Below are 26,252 nucleotides of genomic sequence, written 5' to 3'. Positions count from 1 at the left end.
TTTGGGGTGGAGGACAGGGTTGGACATTTTTACATTGCAAGTGATGGGAGTGTAAAATACTATGACTATGTCTTTCAGTTCATACTTCTTGCACTGTGCAGATATGAATCTGCTACCCTCCAGATCCATTTATTTCCTAATGTCTGACAAATTTTCCCTGACTATTGATAATTCCAAGATACATTTTTAGTTTGTGAAGAAATGCATTAGATCTATCAAATCCTCCCTGCAGCTATCAAGTCAGAGAGCACACACTGAATCTCACCATCTAATATTGTTTACCTATAACGCTTTATATCACATCACTGAGCCAAGTCCCTTCAAAAGAATGCTCCTGGCCCACAAAAATACATGACAATGCATATGTACCTTAACTGCCTGGCACAAACCTAACTAAAATATTCTGTTTTCCTGGGAACTGCAACTCACATTTTAAAGTTGTTGAATAACATTCAGTTGAATGCTCAGAATATAAATTGCAATTTCCTTATTTTGGGATTGTAGGTGATTTAACAGCAACAAGAAAGAATATAGAACTGCTTAAAACTTATACCCATTCATTTTCACAATTATACAATTTTGCTGAAACAATATCTTACCTTACCATATGCAGTCAAATAGAAAAGTTATACAGACATCCAAAAATAGATAGAATAAGTTTAAAATACAGATTTGAATTGTCAGATTAAAGGACTTTTAGTTTAAAAAAAAAAACGTTCATAGTTCAAATACAATTTTGATAGTGCAAAGATCCAGAATTATGAAAGCAAAAGCAGCTCTGATAGTCCTGTTTAGGATTAAGCCCTTTCAGTCAAATACCCTGAACATGATGGCAGGTAAAAATAGATAAACCAGAACCTCTTAAGGTTTTTTTGAATTTTTTTCCACAAATCAGACCTCTCAATTAAGAGGAAACTTTTGACAACTGCCTTGTACACCCTTGCTAATCACAGAAATATTATTTTGGTAGATGGGATCTAAAAAACCATCTAAGCATCAAATACGGATCAGTCACCATAGTTCTTGAGGATTCTTGATGTGCATAAAAACAAAAGTAAAATGTACCCACAGAATACATGAAAGAAAAAAAAATCAGTGCAGAAGCAACAAACAAAAGTTAAGCTTGTGTACTCTGACATCTATTCCTGAACCCTTTTCCCTTTCTCTCTTTCCCAGGAATTGTTTGTGTTGGTTTCTGGCCTCTGTATTCATATGAATACTCAGAAGTTATAATCAGATTTACAGACAGGTTGCTTCATATTTTAAAGGACTAGAGTTTCTTCAAGAATCAGTGGGGATATTTTTGGTGGTGGGACCTTTTTTATAAACTTTTTTCTCCCCCTGCAGTTGCAGAGCTTTGAAATTAAGGAAGTACATCTGTTCTCAAAGCAAATAAATTTCTCAAGGGACCACTTTTTAATTTAAGTCAGTACTGTAATATTAAGTAAAAATGGAACTATAATTTAAAAACCCAATATATTTTCAGCTATTAGGTCTGTGAATTCCACCTTACCTACCCTCAAGTGACATGCTTTAGCAACAGTGAGGTGACATTATTAGAGGTCACAACCAGAACACAAAATTTGACAGATGGTCTCTTAATTGAGCTACCCCTCTTTGGAGAATACAAAAATTTCATAAGTTTTTACAACACTCCCTTAAAAGAGAGGTCGGTGGAAACCATAGGGATGGAAAATCTGTTGCTATTTCAGTTGTGTATCTGGTAAGATGGAAAATTTTTCAAGTCTACACAGATGGTAAATAAATTTCTGCTACATGAGGCAGTTCCTGGAATAAAGAAATTTTCTCAAATGACAAGTGCCAATTTTTTTTCAGCAAGACTTATTTTTAACTTTCCCAAGGACTTGTTGAGAGAGCTGGAGAAGTGTCCTTTCACCTTCAGAATCCTGGTCTAACTCCAGAAATAGCTTCTAATGTTGTTCTCAGCACAGATGAGTTTTCTTTACACTCAAAAGGCATTTCAAAGCAAAGATCAAAGCTCCACAATTATATGTTGTTGCTGGTAAACATTCCCTCTGAACAGAGTGGCTAAAAAGTAAGAAATTTCTATTTAAACCCTAGGACAATCATCGATGACTAACAGTACTGACATTTAAACTGTCATTATTATGCCTCATGAGGCAATGCTGTTGACACAGGAGGGCTTGGTCCTCCATGAACTAAGCGTAATGGAAAGGACTGAGAGAGAGAGACCAGAATCAGTGACAAAGTCACTGCAGAGCCTACCCACTAAGGAAGCTGTGAAAAAAACCACATAACAGCTAGTTTGAATGGACATTTTAGGCAACTGTTAGAAATGAATGCTGGATAGGAGGTCCAGGAACCTCTACCACTACTACAGAACTAGTGCTCGAGACTGTTCAGTACAACTCTCCCTTCATACCAAAGTGGAGCAGAGTCATGGAAGTCGCTCACCCTTTTCACCAACAGCTTCATATTCCCTTCCTAATCTCTTCATGTGACTGCACAGCTCTGCTTGGCTGCTGCCTTGAAATCAAGCCCTGTGAAATGATGATACTTGCAAGAAAAAAAGTACACACGCTTCTCATGTCACCAAGGAATCTTTCCCTTATATGCACATAAGCTCCAAAAGGCCAAAATTCTTAATATTGCCCTCAGCTTAGTACATGAAGTGGGAAAAAACTCCAAACAACAAAGCATTTATGAAAAGGAGTAGAAGGAAGAATCAAAGTTCTTAACACCCTGACTAGAAGACTCCTGATGTAAAATGATTTTTTTGTGTCTGACAGAGACTATGGATGACCTAGAAAAAAAAAATTATAGGCATTCTACTTTAAGGGTACTGTTACTATTCCCAAGAGAGAAAATTCAGGAATATACATATTTCTTCTGAATCTGATTAAAGCTTGTTTCTCCACAGTCATAACTATTCACAGGCTTCAGTCTGCAAAGTGCAATCCATTTATCTAAAACATACCTTGCAAAACAACCTACAATAAAAATTAAAATACAACACTTACAAAAGCTTAATAAAATGCTCGTGAAATGGGATAAATTATGAGTCCGGCAGAAGATTTACCCACTTGCATAATATTCAAGGTACAAATATAGAAGAACTTCTCCCCAGGTTATCTTTGAGACTAGCAATACTGTGAAAGACCTGGAATTGCACAGACTGGTTGACTGGGAGTTATTTTCATGAGCTGAGAAATCTTCGTGCCATTAAGAGTTGAATAATCACTTTACATGGAAAATCAATTGATTTTCAACTATTTCTTTTCTAGTCTTATCTCATGTCTAAGATAGTGGAAAAAGTCTTGAGAGATTATCTTTTATTTACTCTCTGGCAATTTTGCTTCCCTTAAAAAACCTAAACAGTACAGTGTTCATTTACCACATCATCTTATGATCATCTACCAAGCAATAGAGAATATTTGTAAAGAGGTGAGCTTAATATGCTAGAATAAATTCAGCAGAAGTATTGAGGTGTAATATGCACATAGAATCACTACTAAAACTGTGTGAGATAAATACAATTTGTCATTTCTCAGAATGAAAGTGTTTCTCAGGGAATCTGGATGTAGGAAAGTAGTTTGAATTAGTTTACCAAACTTTTGCTTGTGGCCATGCTTTTTCATTTTCAATGTAATAAACGCATCAATTTTTAAAATATTTTGAAGCTAAAATTACATGCGACACAAGACATGAGCTTAAGCACTGCTGAATTTTTTCACGCTTTCATATCAAACAGCCACAAATCTCATAATAATGATTAGTATGGCATGCAAACCATCTTTTATTAAGAAGGTTGAGGATACTATCCAAGAGATTAAAACATGTAGAGAAAGAATAGAATCAGCTCTTTAAAGATTTTTTTTTATGGGTATATGAGATAATACATTATCAAAACATACGGGATACTCAAATAGAAACCTTTGGATCTGCTGTGTGCAAAAAAGCTTTAAGAAGGAGGCAACTTACGGAAAAGGATAAATAAGCTTTCATTTAATATAAATACTCTATGTATTGTGTTTGCTATTCTAAGTCTTATGTAAGGTGAGACTGCAAAGACAGTGCGAAACTTAAGATATGAAAGTTATTGCTGTAATATGACATTATATTGAAGGACATCCTCATGTTACAGTGAGCCAATTTCTCATTAACCTCATGTGCATAAGCCAAGTTCTTACATTCCATTGTTGTAAAAGCATTAGACATCAGCTGTGACAGACTTATGAAAAGCAGCAAGGATCTGGTGTACATTTGCCATACATTTACCTCAACACACACAGATGCTCATGCATGTATTGCTGCCTAGATTTTTTTCTATGGAGGAAGAGTATCCCCCTAAATTTGAATTCATAACCATTTTTGGCCATATCCTCTGGAGCTTAGAATAGTTTCTGGCAGCAGAAGCAGTATTGTTTCATCTTGTAAAGCCATATTCAATACACCCTGTGCATTATCTGTGGTGTAAATCAACTTGCCTTTACAAACATCTTATGTTGCCTTTGAGAGAAAGAAGTAAAAGAAGATAAACAAGAGCCACACATTTTTAGATGTTTCAATTGCATGTACCATAGTGATGGGAAGCAAAAAAAACCCACCAAAAAACCTTAAATAAAACACCACAGAAAAACACCACAATAAACACTTTGCAGATGGCTCCCCCTTTGCTGCAGTTCAGCTCACAAGGGTGGTTCTCTTTGCTTGTTTGCTTTTAACTATTGCATGGGAATTGGTCAGATACATGTGGATTCATCAACCACCACATTTCTATGGCCCAGTACTCCTTGATATCAGTGACAAAGACTACATGGCTGTAAAGCCTCAGCTCTTGGAGCTGACCGGGCTAGGCTGTTCTTTGTCTCCTTCTTTGACAAAGCACTACTATAAAAAATCTTTTGCTTTTAGCACAGGTCGTGTCTGCAGTAGACAGTTCGAAAAAGCTGCTCTGCCATAGCTATGGCTTCAAAGGCTCTTTAATATCAGCAGCAGCACTCTGATACTGACTTTTCTGATTACTGCTGAATGTACTGTTTTTCGATGGAAGCTGTATCTCAGTGCCTCTTGGATCTCTCTGTTTTCACTTCATCGTTAATCAAAGGGAACATTATGCTTGTGAAAGTGCCAGAGGAACAGCTCTAGGAAGCAAATTCCTTTTAAAATTTTTTTACTTTAACCAACAGAAAAGTATGTTGTGGACAGTGATGTCATGTAATCCAGGGTGTTCAAGTTTCCTAAATCCACTTCCCATTTTTTAAAGGTTTTACATACTATTCATTCCTTCCAAGACCGCTTCCCTCAAAAGTTTGATGTTAATTAAATCTCTGGTGTCATTTTAGCAAGTGCTCATTGGTCCATTTAGCATGACCTACCATTGAGAATTTATAGTCTGCAAACAGTAAATAATAGGCCCTAACCAGTAAGCACTTTTAAAGATTCGTTGTAAAAACAAAACCAAAAATTCTTTAGAAGTTTTCTTGCAATCAGTATTGCAGATCTGGACAAAATTAGAAATCTCTGAGCATACACTGCACGAAACTACAGCTCTCTAGATTGGTCCCTAGAAGCATATATGTGATTTTGGTGTAGCAGTAATGTGTGACTACAAACTGCATATAAATACAAGTACTTTCATGACCATTTTAGGTAGCTCAGCTCCAGGCATAACTTGATGTGCAACAGTCTCTTGGTTTGCAGTCTAGACAACACTGTCAGCCTTGAAAATTTATTGCTGAACACTGTCACAAAAATGTGCCAAAGTAAAATTTGCATAAAGGTTATACTGTAATGGCTTGGCAATCATCCCATCCTGTTCTGAGCTTGTTTTAAATACTTTTCACATTGTTTGAAATACATCATACTTCAGTCCAAACATAAAGGAAGTCTGTGGGAAAGCATTCTTTAGCTTCCCAGATGGAGATAATATTTATGATACATATTTTTTGAGAGCAATAGAGAAAATTCGTGGTCATGTAACCACAATAATAGGGTTGCATTATGACCACCACTTTCTACTAATTACCAGAGATAATATACATGATTTAAAAAAATGTAAATCCAACTGTTTCAGTCCATTTATATTTTTGAACCACATTTTCATTATTAAATGGTAAATTTAGAAAGCAATTTTTCAGGGCAGGAAAGAGAAACAAATATTCATGACAGCCAAGAAGGTTTCTTTCTTCTTTTTTCAAAGAAATCATGCTATTTGTTTTGCTTCACTTGCATCTCTTGCCAGATTCTTCCCGATGCCTTCAAAACCATGACCATTTAATAGCTATGCGCAAATGCAGCAAATTCCTTGTGGTGAAGCAACTGTGGATTTAAGTAATAATTGCCCACTGTACCAATACTACAGACTGTAGCTCTGAGTTGTGGATAGGTGTTAACCTTTCAAAAAGTTGTTTTGGCTTATGATCTCTCATCAATTTTTGATGGTGTTCATATTCACATTATGAGTTTGGAAAAACAGATCCACACCCTTCTCCAAAACCTTTAGAAAGCTTGAGAATTTTTAAAAAATCCTATAGAAAGTTTGAAAATTATAAGAGATGCAGAAATGGAACAAAAACAAATCTAAATTTCACACCTGATAAAATAGATTTCCAGTGTTTGAAAGACCATCTTTAAAAAGAGATTATCATATTTGCAATATTTGCATTTGCCATTGTCCTTTACAAACCTAAGAAAATAATATCCTAGGTGTCAAGATTATATTATTCATCTCTGTATACGAAAATGAAGCTACTCTGGCATAAGTGCAGGTCTGAATTGTACAGGAAATATAGTTAGAGAACCATGTGATTTGAAAGTAATTTTATTGTGATAATAACTCTATACTATCTAGCTTCTGTAGTCTCTAAAGTTACAAATGATTATAACACCCAAGTTCAGCAAGGCACTTAAGTACATTCTAAGAACACAGTGGATACACTGACATCCACTAATGCTTTTTTAATGTCTAGATTTAAGCAGCTGGGAATTGGTCTTCAATGGCCATAATGAAGCACAGAAGCCTTGGTCTTCTACAGCCATCCAAACAACATTAATTACTGGTCACATTTTCAGAATTTCTAATGATCATTGTAATCTTAGAGGGCAGATTTCTTTCCTGTTGTTGGATTACACAATAGAATGTTTGCAAGCTAACTATCTTTCAAAATACTCAGTGGGAAAACAAGTGTGAGAAATTACTGCATTTATATACCGTATTTTGCAAAGGAATAATTAAAGATAATTGACTTTTAAAGTCAACTTTTAAAGTTGTCATCTTCCTCTGACTTACACGTTTGCAGACTATGTCTTAGAAAAAGGTAAATTTAATTCTCTATTGCAAAATCAGAATACAACAAAATGCATATTTCCGTTTTTAACTTATTGCCTGCATATTGCTCTTATTTTTATTTGTGCTTTTATCTTCTATGCTTTTTTTTCTGTGCTGACCAGTCTGAATTGTTGCTATGCAACACTAACAAGCCTACATCCTACTGCTTATGTAGCAATAGTTCAGACAGGATCTTTATGAAACCAGCTTCTATAAAATAGAAACAACAAAACCACTGTAAGTGTCTTTAAAGCCAAATCTAAAACAGCTATTTAAAAAAGAATTATTCATTAAATTACCAAAATTAAAATAAGACAGAATTGAGGTCAAGGGAGATTAAGTCTTCAGAAAGATGTACTAGTGATAGGGCTGGAAACTCCAGTATACTAACTGCAATAAAATAAGAAAAAAACTACAATATTTTATATTATTGTTCACAACAAGCTCACATTACTTTTAAGTGCTCGGTTGAAAATGCTAATGCAATATGAATAGAAGAGATGGCACAGAAAAAGTTGCAAAGAAACAGTTTCACTACAACAGGTATTTCTTAGAGTGTTTTGGTAAAGCTTTCCTCCTACCTCTCCCAGGTACCATGGCATGAGCCAGCAAGCAAAGCTCCGTAAGTTTCCTGTGAAATTAATTTGCATGGTGATACAAACAGAAGCTCCTGGAAGAGCCTAACTTTCTAACTTGCCCTAAAAGTCATAGTCTTTTAGTGTTGTGAAACAAAATTTAATTCTGATCATAATGCAAAAGAGTCAGCCTTCACATTGCATGGATGAGCATAATACTCAAGAAGCAAATATGCATGGAAAGGTCTGAATTCAAGTAAATTTTTTGCTTTATCACACTACTATAATTGTTGAAATAAAGAAATAAAGAAATAAACTTTATTGACGCAGGAAATGTAAAGCCACACTTTAAAAACTCACAGCTTTTCTGTAAGGAAAAGATGCTGTTCCAAAGACCTGTGTCACCCTACGTAACATTCTACCCAGGTTTCTTTTGACATTTCTGCCAGTGTTCTGATAATCCTATTCTTAAGTTAATTTTCATCTTATTGACACTAAGAACTGACGTTGTGCTGACACTAGCCAAGTCCTTAAGCATCCTTCACAAATCACACAGTATTTGATCTAGAAATCTGGATTAAAGTAGTACCAATAACAATGAGCATTTGGAATAGCCCTGACTGTTATTTTTTTGTCTTGCAGGAATGACTTTGAGAGAACATCAACTGTTTGAAACTGTACAGCTTCTAAGCAGACTACCATGGGGAATTAAAAGTAGTAAATATAAAAAGCAAAAGTCTCATAAAAGAGAAATAAGGAATTTCTACACCAAAAAGGGCTGATTTCAGAGCAAGAATTTTTTTTCTTATGTCTTTACAATCTGAAATATAAAACATAGGAGATTATAAAAAAATAATTATTGACATGAATGACAGATTTTCAGTAAAGTTGTTTATGAGCAAGTGTAAAGGCATGCAAGTGTATATACCTGATCAAAACTAAGAGAACAATTGGTCAGGTACCTAACAATTTTGCCATGCAATTGTTCATTTCTGAATTAAATTATTTTTCTTCTGAGATTAAGATATTGAACTACATTCTATCAAAGCAGCCCAAATACATGTGAGAAATGTTTCCTGCATGTACTCTGGATCAAACCAGAATATACTTCTAGGTTTGTGTATATTGAGTCAAAAATCTGTTTATCTTTTCACAACTTTTCCCCTTTTCAAACTTTTAGTACTATCTTCCTATGATACAACTTCATAAGCCTCATTGAAAGGTCTGTTAATTGTAATTTTATCTTTTTGGATGCAGAATGATTTTCTATCCTCTATTTCCACCTCCCCTAAACTGCAGGTACATTATAATTGCTATGACTTGAAACCCAATGCTACTTCCTTTTATATATGGTGGTTTTATTGCTTCTTTTTTTCCCCCACAGTCATGGTCACTTTGCATTTTATTAAAAGTATTAGGTGATATCCTACAAGACAGAATGAACAGTCACAGTTTGTTCTGTAGCTGTTTTCTTCCCATTTATGTTGAATGTTCTCTAGGAATAAGACCTAAGGGGGAGGGATGGTGGAAGAACAATGAAATACAGGGAACAAGCCAAAATTTATTTTGTAAGTGGAGTTTGTTGATATTTTCCTTGTTTTTTAAGCTTCATGGATTTTTACTCAAACTATTTGGAACCATACTTCACAGTGTTGACTTTCTACTCCTTTACTGATTCATCATTTAAAGGAGATGTCTTAGCCTTGTTTTAAAAACTGCATTTACAAAATGCTGTTTATAATTGGCTACAACAGCACAGCTGTGATAGTATTTGGGAAGTGAATGGGGAGAACTTACTGGGAAACTATATGCCTCAACCCACCTTTTTATGCTGTTGCTGAATAAAGTAGTTTGGTTTTGTGTTGAAAAAGAACTGAAATTTATTTGTTAGAGTTCTACTGCAGTTGTGTACCTTCTTAATATGCCCCAGCAGGGATTTTCCTGCCTTTGCCTAAGCTTGATGAGATGAGCAGCTTGGAGAAAGCATAAAATGGAGCACATGCAAAAATTTTACAGATTCTTTATGAGATAATGGCCATTTTCTTTCATTTAAAAATCAAGGGATATTAATTAAATAATCTCCTTTTTTTGGTATTCTCTCAATCGCTGGTTCTCTTCTAGTTTTGTATAATACTGTTCTCTAAAAGCTGTTACTTTATACATATGAACACACATGTGAGGTCTTTTGACACTCCAAGCATTACAGTTTGCTCTTTAGTTCCAAAGATTATTCCATGTACAATTTTCAAGTGAAGTGACTATTTTAAAATCTAAATTTATTTAACCCAGGGAAGCACACAGAAGGGTCTAGCTGGTGCATCCACATTTAGTTAATCCATTTATGCTTCTCCTCCTGAAACATTAAAAACCATAAACTTAATGTTGTAGATGAATGGAATTGAATATCAGTCAACACAAAACCAGGAAAGTTTGATTATTGTGTATCTTTCAATTAGACCTAATATCATTAGCTTCTCACAATTAAATTCAGGTCCTTCCTATTTCCGAGGCTTAGGAAATCTTTCTGAGAAAGCCAAGGAAAAGAGGGTGCTGTGTATTGACCACTTGAACCCTGGTGACTTGAGGGAGCAAAGAACGCTGCAACAGCTGGACGTGTTTGCAAAAAGCATCTTCAGTGTCAGTACATCCATCATGACTAAAGCAATTTACTGCAATGGAGTTAGTGCTGGTCAAAGATGCTAAACTTTAAGCCCTTAAGCCCTGGAACCTGCATTTGTCTGGAGAGCAAGCATGTCACATTCACACTGTATCTCACCTCAGCTCCGGTCTGAAGAGAGCTGATCTACAGATAAGAGAGGAGGTCATGCTGCAATTAAAAACAGTTTAAAATATGCTAATGAGGAACAGATTTGCAGAAGAATTTAGTATCAGCAGGAGCAGAATGGTGAATACTCAAAGGTCCTAAGTTTTAACTGTCATGAAAGTGCCTGATGATCAGCACCGTTTTATAATCACCCAAGGTGCTACCTCCAAGATTTGGGGGCCCAAAAACCTTTAGCAATTCATCTCCATGTGCCTTTTCCCATATTCTGACCTTCATGGGCACGTGATTTTGTGCAACTATAATTGACACTGAGCATTTATCAGACAGTGGTGTGTTTCAGGCTTTAACTGCTCTGTTTAAACTGCTGACCTTGAGAGAAAAGGTTTTATATACCATTCCCAATCCCTTAAGTCTTCCTGTCACTGCAAAGCAAATACTTGGCTTTTATGGATGGATTCAGTTTCAAGTCTGCAGTTTTTCTAATGTTTTCTTAAAATTACAGAAGTGGCTTTCAGGGGAAGTTTGTAAACAAAGGCACATTTTTCATTGCACACTATTACCAACACAGACAGGCTTTTGTAAAATAGTGTGTGGCTAGATATGAGTGATAAAATCCCTTATGCAGAAATGTTGTTTATAGAAATGTCCTGTGAACTTAGAGATAAATAATACCACAAACAATAGCAGGTCATATCTTTTTCCTTTTGCCATGCGTTACAGTGGTTGGCAAAGACTTCTTTAACCAAAGTAGTATGAGGTCTCCTTCAGATTTACAGACTCCAACCCCTTTTATATTACACACGTCTTTGCAGTTCCTGCAGCCGTGTAATGCTCAAACTACCTTGAAGAAACTCTTTGTTTTGCTCCTTTTTATGCTCATCTCCTTTCTTAGTTTTTATCACCATTACTCTCAGTGGAATTTTTATAGTCTGTCTTTTAAAATATTTAATGGCACAAACACAAATTGTACATACATTCTCAAATATTTTTCTCATGAGTGTACGTTTAAGATATGAGTATGTGATCTCAAAACAAGGAGATACATGGAAACTAGCATCAAATAAATGCTATTAAAAATATATCACATTGCATCTTACTAATAGTGCAAAATGTACAGATCAATATAAATAACTTTGCTTAAAAAAAAAGGAAAATTTTACACCAAAGTAAAGCAGCTGAGAAATGGTTATAATAGTCAATTAGTTCTCAACTATGATGTTAATTTGGTTAATTTTCTTTTATTAAACTTTTTCATTAGCATTTCATTAATATTAAACTTTTTCATTAGCATTTCTGGTACTGGGAGTCAGGTTTTTGTTTCTTAATTGTAACTCTGAGATATTCTTCCTGCAAGATACTTGAATGGTTACAGCATTAACTGTGATTGCATGAACTACCAAAGGAAGACTGGCTTTGAGGGCTTCTGAAACCTTTGGCAAAAGTTGCTTACAGCTTCTAACCATGTCAATCTAGTGTTACTATTACCGAAGGGTCTACACTAGGAAGCAATGTCCAGCAGCTCAGGATGTGTTGGTACAGAGCACTTCAGATATGTGAATTTGTGCTTTAGTGAAACTGCTACTGAGGCAAGGCACTGCAGCTGACATGAAACCCACACAATTAAAAGAAACCAGATGTCTAAAAAAAACCCAGACAAAAGAAGCTGGATGATGTCAAATAAAAAAAGGCAGAGAGAAGTAAACAATTACAAATTGGTTATTAGCTAGAATAAGGAGCATAGCTGGGAAAGCCAGAGTTTAAGATGAATTCCATGGTGCCACAATCAGCACATCTCCTTCCATTAAAGCCAATGGGAATTTTATGGCCAAGGAATCTCTCCATTAAAATTTTGTAATGATACCCTTCCTCACCCTGTGAAGACAGTGAAACTCTCTTCTTGCTTTAAAATTACAAAACATTGTTTCAGACTCAGCAGTACTTGTTTTTGCAAAAACATATGCTCATGTGGCTGAGCTAAAAACCAAAGAACTACTGCAAAATGTTTCCACTCCTTTTTTCCTCTTTTCAAATCTTGTTGCACTTTTTCCCTGTACTCCTTTTTCACTAAGGCTTCCAAACCCCTGGACACAATCTGTTTTCCTAAGAGGAAACAGATAATGACACTTGACAGCAGCAGAAGCCAGAAAATAAAGCCAAACCCACAGAAGACATGTACTCATTTATCCTTGAACACTTTATATGAAATAGATAAAATAATATATGTAAAGTGAATATAAGGCACCATCCAAATTCACAGCTCAGCCATTTTCAGACCTTAAAAAAAGCTCCTGAAATTTAGTTGTTATATTTGTCTTGAAACTCTTTGAACCTGATAAATTAATGAAACAATCATTTTTTCCTGTGAATTAGGCACAGTATCACCATAATCTGAAATTGGGGGAAGATATTTGAAAAAATCTCTACAGTCTACAAGCATCCTACCTTTCTTTTGCGCAGTTTCACTTGATTGTCTGAATATTCGTGTGTGGTCAAATTATTCCTTACATGTAAACACTGAATGTCTTCTGCTGAACTGACATTTGAAAGGCATTTGTTTTCAGGGGCCATTTGAGGTTCTGTGAAACCACTTTCATCCAGACCATTTTCCACTGCAGGGATGCAAGAGCAAGGAGAAGATTGCATAAGGGAGTCGCTGGGTTCCACTGCTGAACAGAGCTGTCTGTCACTACTGGTGTATGATTCAGAAGAAATCCCACTCTCTACCACATTGCCCTCAGAGTTTCCAAGCTCGTCTTTGAAAGCATCAGATTTCCGGTGCTGTTGTGCAATTACAGCAGCATGAAGCAGCTGCTTCCCAGGCATAATAACTTCTTTCACATTTGGAGAATTGATACAATTTTCTTTCTCTGCATCTACTACTTTATTTAAGCCTTCATCATTACAAAGCTCCAGACTTTGGCTGATACTGCCACAAACATCTTCTTTTTTCATCTCCTCTTTGGGAACTGTGTCATAGTCACATTCCTCACTTGTATCTCCAATTATTCCAGATAATTCAGCTGCCTTGTTACCCTCTGTTATTGGTACCATCTGTGTTAAGGAGCCTGCTCCATTTAAACTGTGCCCTTCTTTGGGTTCACTTCCTACAGCAGTGATGTGGTAATTAACACTATCCAGGCTGAGTGCAGAATAGTCATCATCATCATCAGACACATGGACTAGTGTTTCTGTGCTGGCCTCCAGAAAATATTCCTTCTCCTCATGGTTATCATTTTCATCCACCTCCTTTGAAACATTTCCCAGCTGCTTTTCAGGGAAGCCAGTCACCTCTCCACTATAGCAGCACTCTGGAAATGGAGCACATTCTTCTTTCTGCTCCACGCTCAAAACCTCATCTTTCTCCATACTTGTCTGCAAGTTATCAGCTACAAGTCCGTGACGACATGCTGTATTATACTCCACAGACTCCGAAGCCAATCCCATCCACTGGGTCACATGCTCTTCCCAGCTTTTCTTTCTGATTGCTAGAGACATGTCATAACAGTTCAGCAGCAGACTGCAATGTACCTTCCACAGAGGACCAGAGGAGATGTCATGGCTGCTGTGCACTGCTCCAGAGGGAGAGAGGGTTTCATCATTTTAACATCTGCAAGAAATAAAAAAAAGACTGTGTTATTGAATCAAATCCAAATTAAAAAAAATAAAGGGAAGGAACAGTTTAAACAAAAGTGTAAAACAAGATAAGACTGTGGGACCAGAAGGACAGGAATTGAAAAGACTGTTTTGTTTAAAGTTTTAATACTTTTCATACAAAACTTGATAGTACTCATAATTCAGTATAACATTTTTTCTGATTACTTTCCAATATCAAATAAATAAAAATGATATAAACAGGCACATGGACAAACAAGTAGCTCCAGAGCCAAAATTTTACAACAACCTTCTCTTAACCATCCCTCATAAGACAATTTCAATGTGTATAAATGACATTATATCCCACAGTTGCTTATCACAGAGTTTCTTTCTTTCTCATCCACAGATACCTGTGGAGTGCAGAATTCTGTCTATTTCCCAAAGAGGTAAAGCACAGCTTGAGAGTTTTTCCAAATTTACCAAATGTATAAACTACTTGTCTTCTGAGTATCTTTGTCCTGTTCAGTGGCTCTCATCTTTATTGTTACTATTCATTCTCTTCAGGACAAGTTGTAATTACGTGTATCACATGAAGTGTTACATGAAACTGCGGAATAAATCAGTTGTTGTGTAGTATTAAAAAAAAACAACCCAGAAACCATAAAATTATAGGTAAGCTTGGGTTTGAAGTGCCATGTAGTCCTATCCCCTAAAATAAACCACTAGGAAAATTAATTTAGGCTTCTGGTGTATTTCCTCATTCAAACACATTATAAAACCTGCCCCCAGCCCCCCCTTGCTGAATATACTCATGATCTTCTAGTGTAAGGCATAGAGGAAACTCTTATTTAGGATGGGGCTCTCCAGAAGGGTTGCTTGTGAGCCAGCATGGTTGGCTGTAGCTTTGCTCCTCACCTGGACTGCCTGGCTCTGCCAGAGGCCACTCTCCCTGCTTGGGTTTCCATGTGGGTATTTTCACTGACTGCTGCATTAAGCATTCTGGATTGTGGCATTTGAGATACATTAATCTTGTGTCATCGCATGTGTATATTAGCACAAAGAAAATACCTCGTATTAATTTATGAATTACAAAATAAAATTAACAAGTTTGTTGTCAAAGAAGAAAACAAAGCTTCTGGCTCATAGAATGTTAGAAGTTCAAGGAGCAGACACTTCTACTTTTCACTCCCTACATAAGAACTGTCAGCACTTAGCATGGATCTGGTTATTGATTTCAGCAATAAAGAAGATTAAGTAGTGAGTTTGTTCTGGGTCATTTCAGTCCACTAAGGCAAATTCTGATTTCCCACCAGGCCACAAAGCTGCCTTGACAAATCACATGCCTGAAGGTATGAAAGTATTAATCTTGAGAGAAATGCAGAATTATGCCTGTGCAACTGAAGTTCCATAAATTACGTCTTGACAAACTGACTTTCAGGATAGACTTGTACACAGTCCTAGATCTTTAACCTTCTTTTAGGAAGGCAAGCTTCATTTCACATTCACATTTTCCACCTCTGTGGAGACTCTGCTTAAAAAGAACATATATTCACAGAGTAAGAGAATTCCATGCACAAGTCATTAGTGTGTGGGAGGCTGAGCAAAATGGAAAATAACACACAGAGCCAGGCCAAAAAACCTATCTGCTTTCAGAGGCCAAATTTAGTAGTAAAAAGCTAATAAAATTTTATAATTCTCTCTTCTTTTCTAGTCAAATATGAGAGCAAGCCTAAATATTAAAATCTAAAGTCACTTTATTGTATAAATTTGCAGCACATTCTTGTTGTGATTTAATCTTTATGTACTCTTGCTATTTCTAAGTGTGTGTTCCAAAATTACCAGAGTGAAAAATCAATAGTGATAGCACTTTTAACATCTGCTGCACCTTTTCTTGATGGACACTAAAGCTCTTCAAATTAATTAAACTACTTTCACAGCCGCCATTGTGTTGTGTTTTGATCTTTGAGAAGATGCATATTTACTAAAAGGGACTCAATAATTTCTACTGTCCTCCATGAGCAATATTTGAAGTTGAACCTGGATGGGACTCATTTGCAGCTTCCCTCTCTCTCCCCCTACTAGAACTCTACCCTCATCTACTTTACAGAGAAATAAACATGGTTGCTACAGCCATATAGGGAAATTTCTGTCATCAAAAAAGACACTAGAAAAGTTAAGGGTAAAAAGCTAAAAAGTGCAACTTCCTGGTGACATACATGCATCCATCTACTAATATTTAGGCCATTCTTAATATGCAGAAGGCAGGCTCTCAGAGAGTTAATGGGTGTGTGTTAATCTTGCTGCTGCTAAATGGAGTTACACATGTGCAAAAAGGAGAGAACAGATCTGTTACTGTTTTTCATTTTTTGGATGCGGTTACATTTCATGGGGGATGAAAAACAAATAAATTTTACTTTAGGAACCTTTCTGTTATACTTGCATTATCACTAGTTTTGGCTGCCTCATAGACTGCAGAAAATTATTAAACAGAAGAATATAAAAAACTTTGCTTGAAATGCAAGACGGATATGACACAAGCACATTTACTGTTCTCTAATAAATCAGTGTAGGTTAGCACTAAATATTAAAATCTACAGTACATATGCCCCCTTCCTAGGCAGCTTCACCAGCAGTTCCCAAAATCCCTCTTTCCTATGGTGCATGAAGGAGTCCACAGTTTGGTGACGACTTACTTTTCTTTTGCTCCCTGTCCACTCCTCAAAGACTGTTAAACAATTCATCTTAGAAATTATTTTCCTGCTCTAATTGTTTGACACTTAAGGGCTGACAAGAGACTTTCTTTCTTTTCTACCTCTTTATTCAGGACAACCTATTTCCTTTTGCTCACATGCAAGCACATAAGCTGTGCCTTGGAGGGTTCACTGCTCCAGACCTCTGAAAGAGATTCTCTGCCAGACAACAAAGTACATCACCACTTTGCAGAAGAAAGCGCTCCTGCCTTGATCACTCCTTTTCTTCTATTGCTGTTCACTCTTTTTCTTGACATGCAGCATCTTTTGTCCTCTGAGAAATGTTCCTCTCAAGTCCATTTGTACTTTTTCCCTAGGGCAGGAGCATCGCCCTTTCTCACTTTCTATTCTTTCCTTGCCACAACTAGAAACCTTTATATCTGATTTCTCCAGAATTTTAGGACAGTCAGATGAACCAATATCAGTCTGTTGAAATGTTTTGCAGATTGAAAAGACCTTTTCTTCTAATCAAAATATCAAACCAAAACAATGATATTGTCCACTCAGCTGTTGCCATAATTTGGACATATATTTTTCTTTTACTTTTCAATAGCAAAGTATGGTACTGCTTATTGCTATTAACTTTCTGAAGAATAAAAGTTTGAAACAAAAATACAAAGGACAAGACTTATCCTGGGCAAAATTTCTTGATCCTGGGTTTGAATTAAGGAATATTCCCAACATTGACCCCACAGAAAATTTTTGACCTATAGAAAATGAAACTGAGCAGTGGGTTTATCACACTGCAGCAGAAACCCATTCCAGAATGGGTGCTTCATGTTGTTTACAAAACTAGATGTCATTTTAGATGGATTTTGTAATAATTTACTGCCTATCTCCTTTCACTGTAAAATATAATATTGATGAAAATTAGGGCAAACTTTGATGTTAGTTTATTTTTGGAAACTTTGTGTCTAGTCTCACAGAACTGACTTTACAATTGATAAAGCACAAAATGATGATAAACTGGTAGGTTCTCCTATAATTAGATTGCTTAATATTTTCCTTCAATTAGGATTCCTGTGAGTTTTTTTTCTGAAAAAGTCCTGTTAAACTGTTTGCAGCAGGGTTTCAAAGTTCAGCTAGAAAAGTGTCTTTTATCTCATGAAATTCAATTTATTTCCTTATCTCATGAAATTCCATTCAGATTTGTCTGTGCTGCACATTTTTTCAAGACAAATTTCCCCTTTTCTTGCTTCCCTCCTCAGGGAAAAATTACAGCCTACAAGAACTATCTTTACACAGACTCAATACCTATGACTGACACCTGTTAAAGCTGTGAAAGTTCCAGCAGGAAGAGCTAAGTCTTGGAGCTAGAGTGAGAATGGAAATGGAAGCAAGGAGACTTGCTTGAGTATCTGGATCTATGACTTCCCAGACCTGTCAGAGCAGCTTCTCTTCTGGGGCTTAGGACAGGACACATAAACATCCCTGTTACAAGAGTGGGGAGCCAGAAGCACACAACCAGGGCTCTCTGGTCCTACACCTCATCCCTCAGCCTTCCAGGACACAGGAGTGGATCCCAGTTTTTCCCAGAGTGGAAGAAAGGTAAGGAGAGAAACATGCTAATATTTCAACGGAGAGGGGCCATGCAGCAATAGCAGGCACCACGCAAGCTGAGGCAGTGAATCCCGAGCCATTGAGAGGGAAGGGCTATGCCAAAAGAAAGGCACTGCTGTGCAGGACACCTCAGTGACATTCCTGTATGGCCAGAAGAAGCACTGCCACTGACCCAGGTGTGACATCCCTGCTGCCTCCACCAATTCCCCCATACTGACAATCCATTACACTATACACAACATTCACGTTGTAATAAAAATGCAGAAAGTGCAGAAAAGCTTTGGAAGGGAGAAAGTTGTAGAGAGCACAGGATGGTTTTTGAAGTCTGTGTCAGGAAAGTTTCTGAGAGGGCAACCCGGGCAGTACAGCCCCACTATCATGCCAGTGGAATTAAGTTTTTGCTAATGTTTTACATGGGATGCAAATCTTCTCTGGAAAAAAAAGTAGACAAAGCATTGGCTTATGAACATAAACGAAGATGAAAGACTCTTTCATTACATTTTTTACATAGCAGGAATATGTAAGCAATGGAGATCAAGCAGAAATATTTATTTTGTTATCATTATTTTATCTTCATTGGTCTGTGACCCCAGTCAGCAAACTTTGTTTAAGGAAGTCTAAGTGAACAGGGTCTGTTTCCTATAAACTCATCTCACACATCTTCCTGATCTGGCTTGCATACAGCTCTTTCAGTAACTCCATACCAATCTTTGAGACAGAATGCTGTTTACAAATAATTTGAGATAAAACATAAGCCTCCAGGTCTTCACTCAGCTATTTATTTTAAAAGATCTGCTTTTCAAAATGCAATCCTTCATTTTCTTATCTCCCAGACATAGACCACCTTTTGGATTTCACTGAAGTGGAGGCTCACCTTGTCTGCAGTTTCTATATAAGCAGCATTCATAGTGCAGGATTATGGACCTTGTGTCATGCTAAACCCTGCTGTCCTAGAGTAGCAATATGAGGATGTGGGGTATTAATGGGGGTATTAATCTAGTGAATATCAGATGAATTTTTCCTAATTTATTTAATTCAAAAAAGATAATAATGTAGAATCAAATACCAAACCTATTTGAATAAGTAACTATTTAAAAATATTTACAATTTTACTCTAAAAATCAGAAAAAGCATAGTACTCTTAAGACAAGTATGTCTTCAGAAAGAAATAATAAAACAATTGAAATCTTTTATATAACTGTTAATGGTCAGGTTTGCATGTGTATGCATGTGATGCACTTATAAATGTGAACACAGACTAGTAATATAGGTGTTGCAGATTTGTGTCCAGATTAACACAAACATATCCCAATAGTGTCCTTTCACAGGATACTTGTCCTTTTCTTTGATGAAATTGTACTGGTGGTTTTCAGCCATGAACAGTGGACAGATGTCCTAGGTTGCAATATAGATGCATTTATTCTATTACCACCTCCAGAAGCTGTTAAAGCAGGTGGGGCACTGGTTGTTATCTCCTGCTGTGACTCACCCCTGATAACTGTTAATTGGCCATCAAGAACCAAATGCATGCCTCATGGAATTATCTCATCCTACTGTGAGATGCTCCACCTAGGAGGGAGGAGCCAAGCATTCCCACCTGGATATAACCTGGGCTTTGAACTCCTGGGTTCCCAGAGGATGAGAGCTACCACTGGACCTTCAGGTGGAGACCAGACCTTCCACAGGATCATTGCTGCAACCTAACTACTTCACTTGGACTGCTACCACCACCCTAACAGGGTGTCAGGTTGTATCTGATTTTGTCAGTGTTTTTTTCTTGTATTATTGAATTTATTTTAAATTTTTCTATTAAATTATAACTCTGGCTTGTGATCTCCCACTGGTTTGTTTTCAAAGTACTATAACTGAAATAGAGGCAAATAGTACTAAGGGCAACATACAAGCATTCCTTCCAGCATACCCCACCATACAGGATTTTAGAAATTGTTGGCCAGCGACAGATCAAACAACTGTTAACACCCCCCCAGTTATGATGAACTGGCTCATATTGAAGCATCTATTAGAAGAGATTCCATGACAAGAAAATAAAGTGATAAGAAACCAAATGTTAGAATTGTATACCAATATGCAAACAAGTTATTACTGAACTTGTAACTCTGAAAGGTAGCCAAGTTACACTCTTTGCAAACAGGAACAAAAGGAAGATAAATGTGGAGCTGGAAAATCTGGGGAATTGCAAGAGGGACACTCTTCTGAGCTAATAGCAAATGGTCTTGTGGTGCGAGATGAGCTTTACTTGAGGGAGAGCCACAGAGCCAGAAGGGATCTTGAGCAGGGACTGGAGCAGGTGTGGGAAATACAGCCTTTCTAAGATAACAGGTAGACTTGTTCCAGTCTTTTTCTCTCTGATTGTTAAAAGGAAGAGGCAGTGGAAGAATTTCTGGCCCTCAAATCCCCATTTCCCTACTAGGCCAAATGAATGGTGTCTCCACAGAGTGAGATGGTAGGAGAAACAGGGAATTTCTCTGCACTCTTAGCCTTGGGGTGCTGTGAAGAGTGACTGGATACAACAAAAGCTGGTCCAAAATCAAATCAAATAAAGACCACTTGGTCGTGAGCAACATACCTGCAAATCTCATTTCCATATGTGGTTAATTGGCTAAAAAATCTAATTAATAATGAAAATAAAAAATTTAAAAATACCCAGAAACTAAACAGGAAATCAGAAGTAAGGATATGTGATTGATTTAATTTTTTAATATAAAGAGGGAAATTATTAATAGATTTTTGAAGGCAGCTATTAGAACCTCTGTTTGTTGGATTATTCAGAACAAGAAAAGTAGTGAAATGATTAAATTGGCCAATTTCACTGAATTGCAGTGCAGAACTAGGAGATAAAATTGCATATGAAACTCTCTGTTACTGAATAAAATATCATGTGGTGTTAAAAAAAAAATACTTCTAATTATAAATGCATATTAAAAGTCTCTATTTTATCTTCTACTAGTCAGGAAAGCAAATCCAAAACTAAGTCAGTGTGGCTACAAATCTGCAACTGAATTTTAAGCTCAGTGAAAATTAGAAAATAATGTAGCACAATAGGCAAAAGTGAGGCTGAACATACATTGGCATGATAAAATAGTATTTTATAAATTCTCATTATGCAATGAACTGAAAACTATACGTAATCATGGTAATTCCATTTCAGAAGGAGAAATAGAGTAGGAAAACATACAGCAAAAAACAACAGAAAGAATTAAAAGTATGGTATAGCTTCTGTCTGAAGATCCATGAAATATGTGAACATCTACTGTCTGGGGAAGAGAGGATTTAGAGCCATATAGAAGTCAAGAGTATCATGAAGGAGAATATTTATTTATGTGCCTCATACTACAGGAATTTGCAGAAGACCAAAGTAGAAACAGAAAACAAAAATATTAAAAAAGAACCAAGAATTTTTTTTGGCTTATGCAGGTAAGTGAATAGAAGCTATAATGTAGTAAATATAAATAATTTACCGCAAAACTTGTTATTTCTGATATAAGAAATACCACAAAAGAAGTTAATCAAGCCATGTACCTGAAATAATTCTGCTGACTTGATAAGGATTTCCTCTTTCCTTCAGGGATCAGTTTCATTGTCCTTTTAGCAAACTATTTTCTTTCTTTCTTTAATGAGCAAATATGACATATGTCAGAATCTGTATAGTTTACTGTCAGTGGAAATTCCAAATACATTTAAAGTTGTTGATATCCTTCCTTTATAAGATATTTAATGTTACAAAACTGTGATACTGTCCAGCAGTATTATAAGATCTCAATGCATTAGACACCACAAACTATGAAGTCAAGTTGGCAAGTTGTTCATTCTGAGACATCAAAAGTCTTGCTTGTTTTGTGAAAATATTATTGGCTCCTAAGATATGAGCCAAAACTTTGTCAATATGCCTTAATATATTGCTGGAAAACATAAACCATCTTGGAGGTCTTTTCTATTCTTCAAAAAGCAGTAGCATTACCAGTGCTCATCATCATACAATGAACAGCTTTACTGGTAGCCAACATGTGATTACAGTGGGTTTTATCTTGGTTGGATTTGTATTTGGTTCATTTCCAGTGCTGAGCCTCAGATTAGCCAAGCCTCATCCTGAAGGATGAGAAAGGGGAAATTACTGGATCCAAACTGATCCACAGTTATCCAAGGTTACTAAAGATCTATATTATTTACACCCAATTTAATTATCAAATCAAATCCAATTAAACCCAATATTGAAAATACCCAACGTAATGTTTTTGTCCTATTTTGAATAATCAATAAAACAGGGAAATACTATTTTCTCAAGTATTTATAGCAAAATGATACCACTTTAATTTTGTTAGTGACATTTTAATACATTAATAAACAGCATTAAAGCATTTTTGCTGTTATAAAAATCCATCCCCTTCACCACAGTATCGTTCAAAAGTGACAACATTCATCAACTGCCCACCAGAAGGTAAAAAGGTTTTAAGCCAAAAAAGAATTTTTAGCATAGGCTTTTTAAGAAGAAAATTGAAGCCATCTAGCAATTCTGATCTGTGAATCTGCTGGTCTTCAGAATTTAGTAGTGTGAAAGTTATCATAGATACAGTCTTGATTTCATAATATAAATTTCTTGTTTCTTTGTAGTAAAAGTAATCTAAGGTGTAAATATTTAAAGCCTACTTTTTCCATAGGTCTTCTATATGGAAAGTTCATCATTCTTCCAGTCCTTCCCCTAATAATTTTTGCTCTTCATTCCCAGAGAAGAAAAAAGATAACATAATTGATAGATTCCTTACCCCTCTTTTCACTCCGTGGTGTAAGTGAAATCATCTTGAAAAGACATGAAATCAGAAAAGGTCATCACATGGGATATGGCAACCCAGAAAACTGTAGCTATTAGTTTTGGTCCTAAATTAGGCATTTTTTTTCTCACAAATATTTTCCCCCTTCCCCCAAAAAGAAGACATTTCATTTTCTAGCTCCAGTGAAAAACTAATTTTTTGACTACAGGGGGTCTTTTTGAAAACAATATAAATTAAGCAGATTGCATTCCTGTTGCATTTTAGATTTAAGGTTCTTATATGGTGTTTCTATTTAAAAAAAAAAAAATTGCTGGTGCTCATTATAGCCATGAGCTATCAAATCTCTGTAGTATGAGGCACTATGGACGATGACTTTGGCATCCAGCCTCCTCACTGAATATTAGGGGGCCTGTTTTCTTTCCTGGTGTAGGCATGACTAAAAATATTTTTTACATTCTTGTGCCTATACTTCGTACATAAAAAGCTGAATATTATTTTCTCCCATTGAGGAAGACAAATATTTTATCACTGAGAGTCTACAGAGAATGTCTACTGAGGTGACTATGCTTTTTGGTGGGAACAAACCATTAGCAGAATCACTTGGAATCCCATTTTGCTGCACCTGTAAAAAAGTACTCAGCAAGTATTTCTGGAATGTAGCTGAAGATGTGAAAAGCAAAAAATTATTCAAAATGACAGCTGTACCACTATTTCTTTGAAACTAGAGGGAGAAATAACATATAATGAACGCTGAGTGTTTTGTAAATGCACTGGAGGACCTAATTAAGTCCACTTTCTCCAAGGAAGGGAATGTAAAAATTTAATTTATTCTCCAAGTTGATGAAATTGGGAGGAAAAAAGTTCCCATTCCAACCTAACCTTGAAATTTACTATTTTTCATTATAGTGTTCTTGTTTTAGAATTCAGGAAACCTGTCTGTCAAAGGACTTTTAAAGAGTGTGTGTATCTCACCTCTCTGCCTCTCATAGGCCTAATGGGAATATGACTGCTTTAGTCAATAGACATTCTCTGCAGTATTTTCCAGAGTGTCTCAATTCCAAACTCATCAGCTGGTCTCCTGATTTGGTAATGATGCTCTCCCTACTCAGCATCTGAAGCCTGCCTGGAAAGATATGGTCATGCCTGGAAATTACTGTTTCTGAGTACATAACTACAGGAAAAATAAAACAGATGACTTGTGAGCTCACATGGAGATTTTCCCTTGATTTTAATACTAACTCAGATCTGTTTCCTTTACCAGCTACCAATCCTCTCACAATATGCAAAAGCTTTTTTAAAATCTTTATATCCAATATGGATTTTATATCCAGTTAAGCTGACAGTGACTCAATGTTAGGAAGTTGTCAGTGACATCGAACATAGGTATTTGATGGAACTAGAATGTAAAATTGTTTCTGAATATAGAATCCTCAAAGCCCAGGTTTTGCGGTGGAGTATACAACTCTTAGAGACCACCCTTTCAGCTAAAAGTTCTCATTTTAGTTATTATTAAAGCTGTCAACTCTCTCTGATAAAACTGAGAAACAACCTGAAGACAAACAATTCAAGCAAAATGAAAAGCAATATCTCCATTTAGCTGCAGACAAAAAAATGTATAATGAATTCAACAGTGTAACTTCAGTGCACTGAGCCTCTCAGGACTGCTCAGAAGTGGATGGTCAAATGCTCCAGACTGAGAAAGTGAATCCAAAATAAGTCTTCCTTGCCCATTACATGTCTGTGTCATGCATCAGAAAATTCATGAGGAGTTGAAAAAATATTCATGTTTTGTGACAGTCTTAGCAAAGATGTTAATACAATATTAAGGTTGTGAGTGCTCCTTAATGAAGTGCAGTTATATAGCTTTAATAATGTAACCCCAACTGCTTTGGCTTAGCAAATTTCTTACTGGTTCCTCTTGCCTCTTCTATTTTCTCTTAGCTCCCCTAGTAGAACAATACTTTGCAACAATCCTCCATTCTGCTCCAGATTTTCATTGCCTCTTAGTTTAACGATGTTTATTCGAAACTCACAACCGACTCCATCTTATCCCAAAATTTTTGATTATGAGCCAAACTTTCCACAAGTACTATGATGTACAACTTGGAACATTTATTTATTCTAGCATTAAAGATATTTGTTGTGGTTTAGTCCTATTGTGAAACTCTCACCAAAAAGCCTACCTACTCTGGAAACTCTAGGCTAGATAAAGAGTGAGCGAGAGGGTGGGAGGAACAGTAGAGATTCAGAGATAAGAAAATTGTTTGTAAAATTTCCTAAAGTTCAAGGGCATTTCATCTAAACCTACTAGATTTTGACACAAAGTACAATGGACTAATGAAGAGGGAGTATCACAAATCACTTTAAGGAAAAGAACCTAGATGAAAGTGAAGGCTAGAAAAAACGAATGCATTGTATGAGTGATATTGGTTTTAATGATACATATAGCCTGAGGTAAACCTCTGCACTTGTGTTCAGTGGCTGATGTGCAATATGCCAGAGATAAAACTCGGGCCATTGCTAATTTCAACATGAATGATTTTTCTCATTAAAGAGAAACAAGCAACAAGGGTATGGGTGGATCTGAAATTATCTACCAACAGACTGCTCTTATATAAGTAGTGCCTGAAAGCATTAGCAAATATCAGTGGTAAAATATCATCACATTTTAAAAACATATTGAAATTCAACAGTAGCAGTTCTTACAATACAATAATATTCACATATAGCATACATATGATTTACATGTGAAAATTCTGTATAATTTTGGTTTGGGGTATAATTTATTCATACATACACATACACATATGTATACATGTACATATACATATCTATACCTACATATCTTAAAAGTGCACTGAGGTATCCAGCCAGTCTTAAAGCCCTCAC

The 26,252-nt window shown here is 36.1% G+C and overlaps 1 protein-coding gene across 1 annotated transcript in view; it reads right to left on the bottom strand.

Annotated features, from left to right (window-relative positions):
• DLC1 (DLC1 Rho GTPase activating protein) overlaps positions 1-26,252 on the bottom strand; it is a 214,190-nt gene that overhangs the window by 184,560 nt on the left and 3,378 nt on the right. Inside the window, exon 2 of the mRNA XM_085058882.1 lies at positions 13,115-14,279. Coding sequence (XP_084915008.1) covers positions 13,115-14,167 — 1,053 coding nt within the window. The 5' untranslated portion in view covers positions 14,168-14,279. The remainder of the gene's footprint in view (positions 1-13,114; positions 14,280-26,252) is intronic.

The sequence above is a fragment of the Lichenostomus cassidix genome, chromosome 4, assembly GCF_008360975.1.
Source record: "Lichenostomus cassidix isolate B80296 chromosome 4, HeHo_3.0, whole genome shotgun sequence".
Lineage (NCBI taxonomy): Eukaryota > Metazoa > Chordata > Aves > Passeriformes > Meliphagidae > Lichenostomus > Lichenostomus cassidix.
This window is presented reverse-complemented; position numbering and strand designations above follow the sequence as displayed.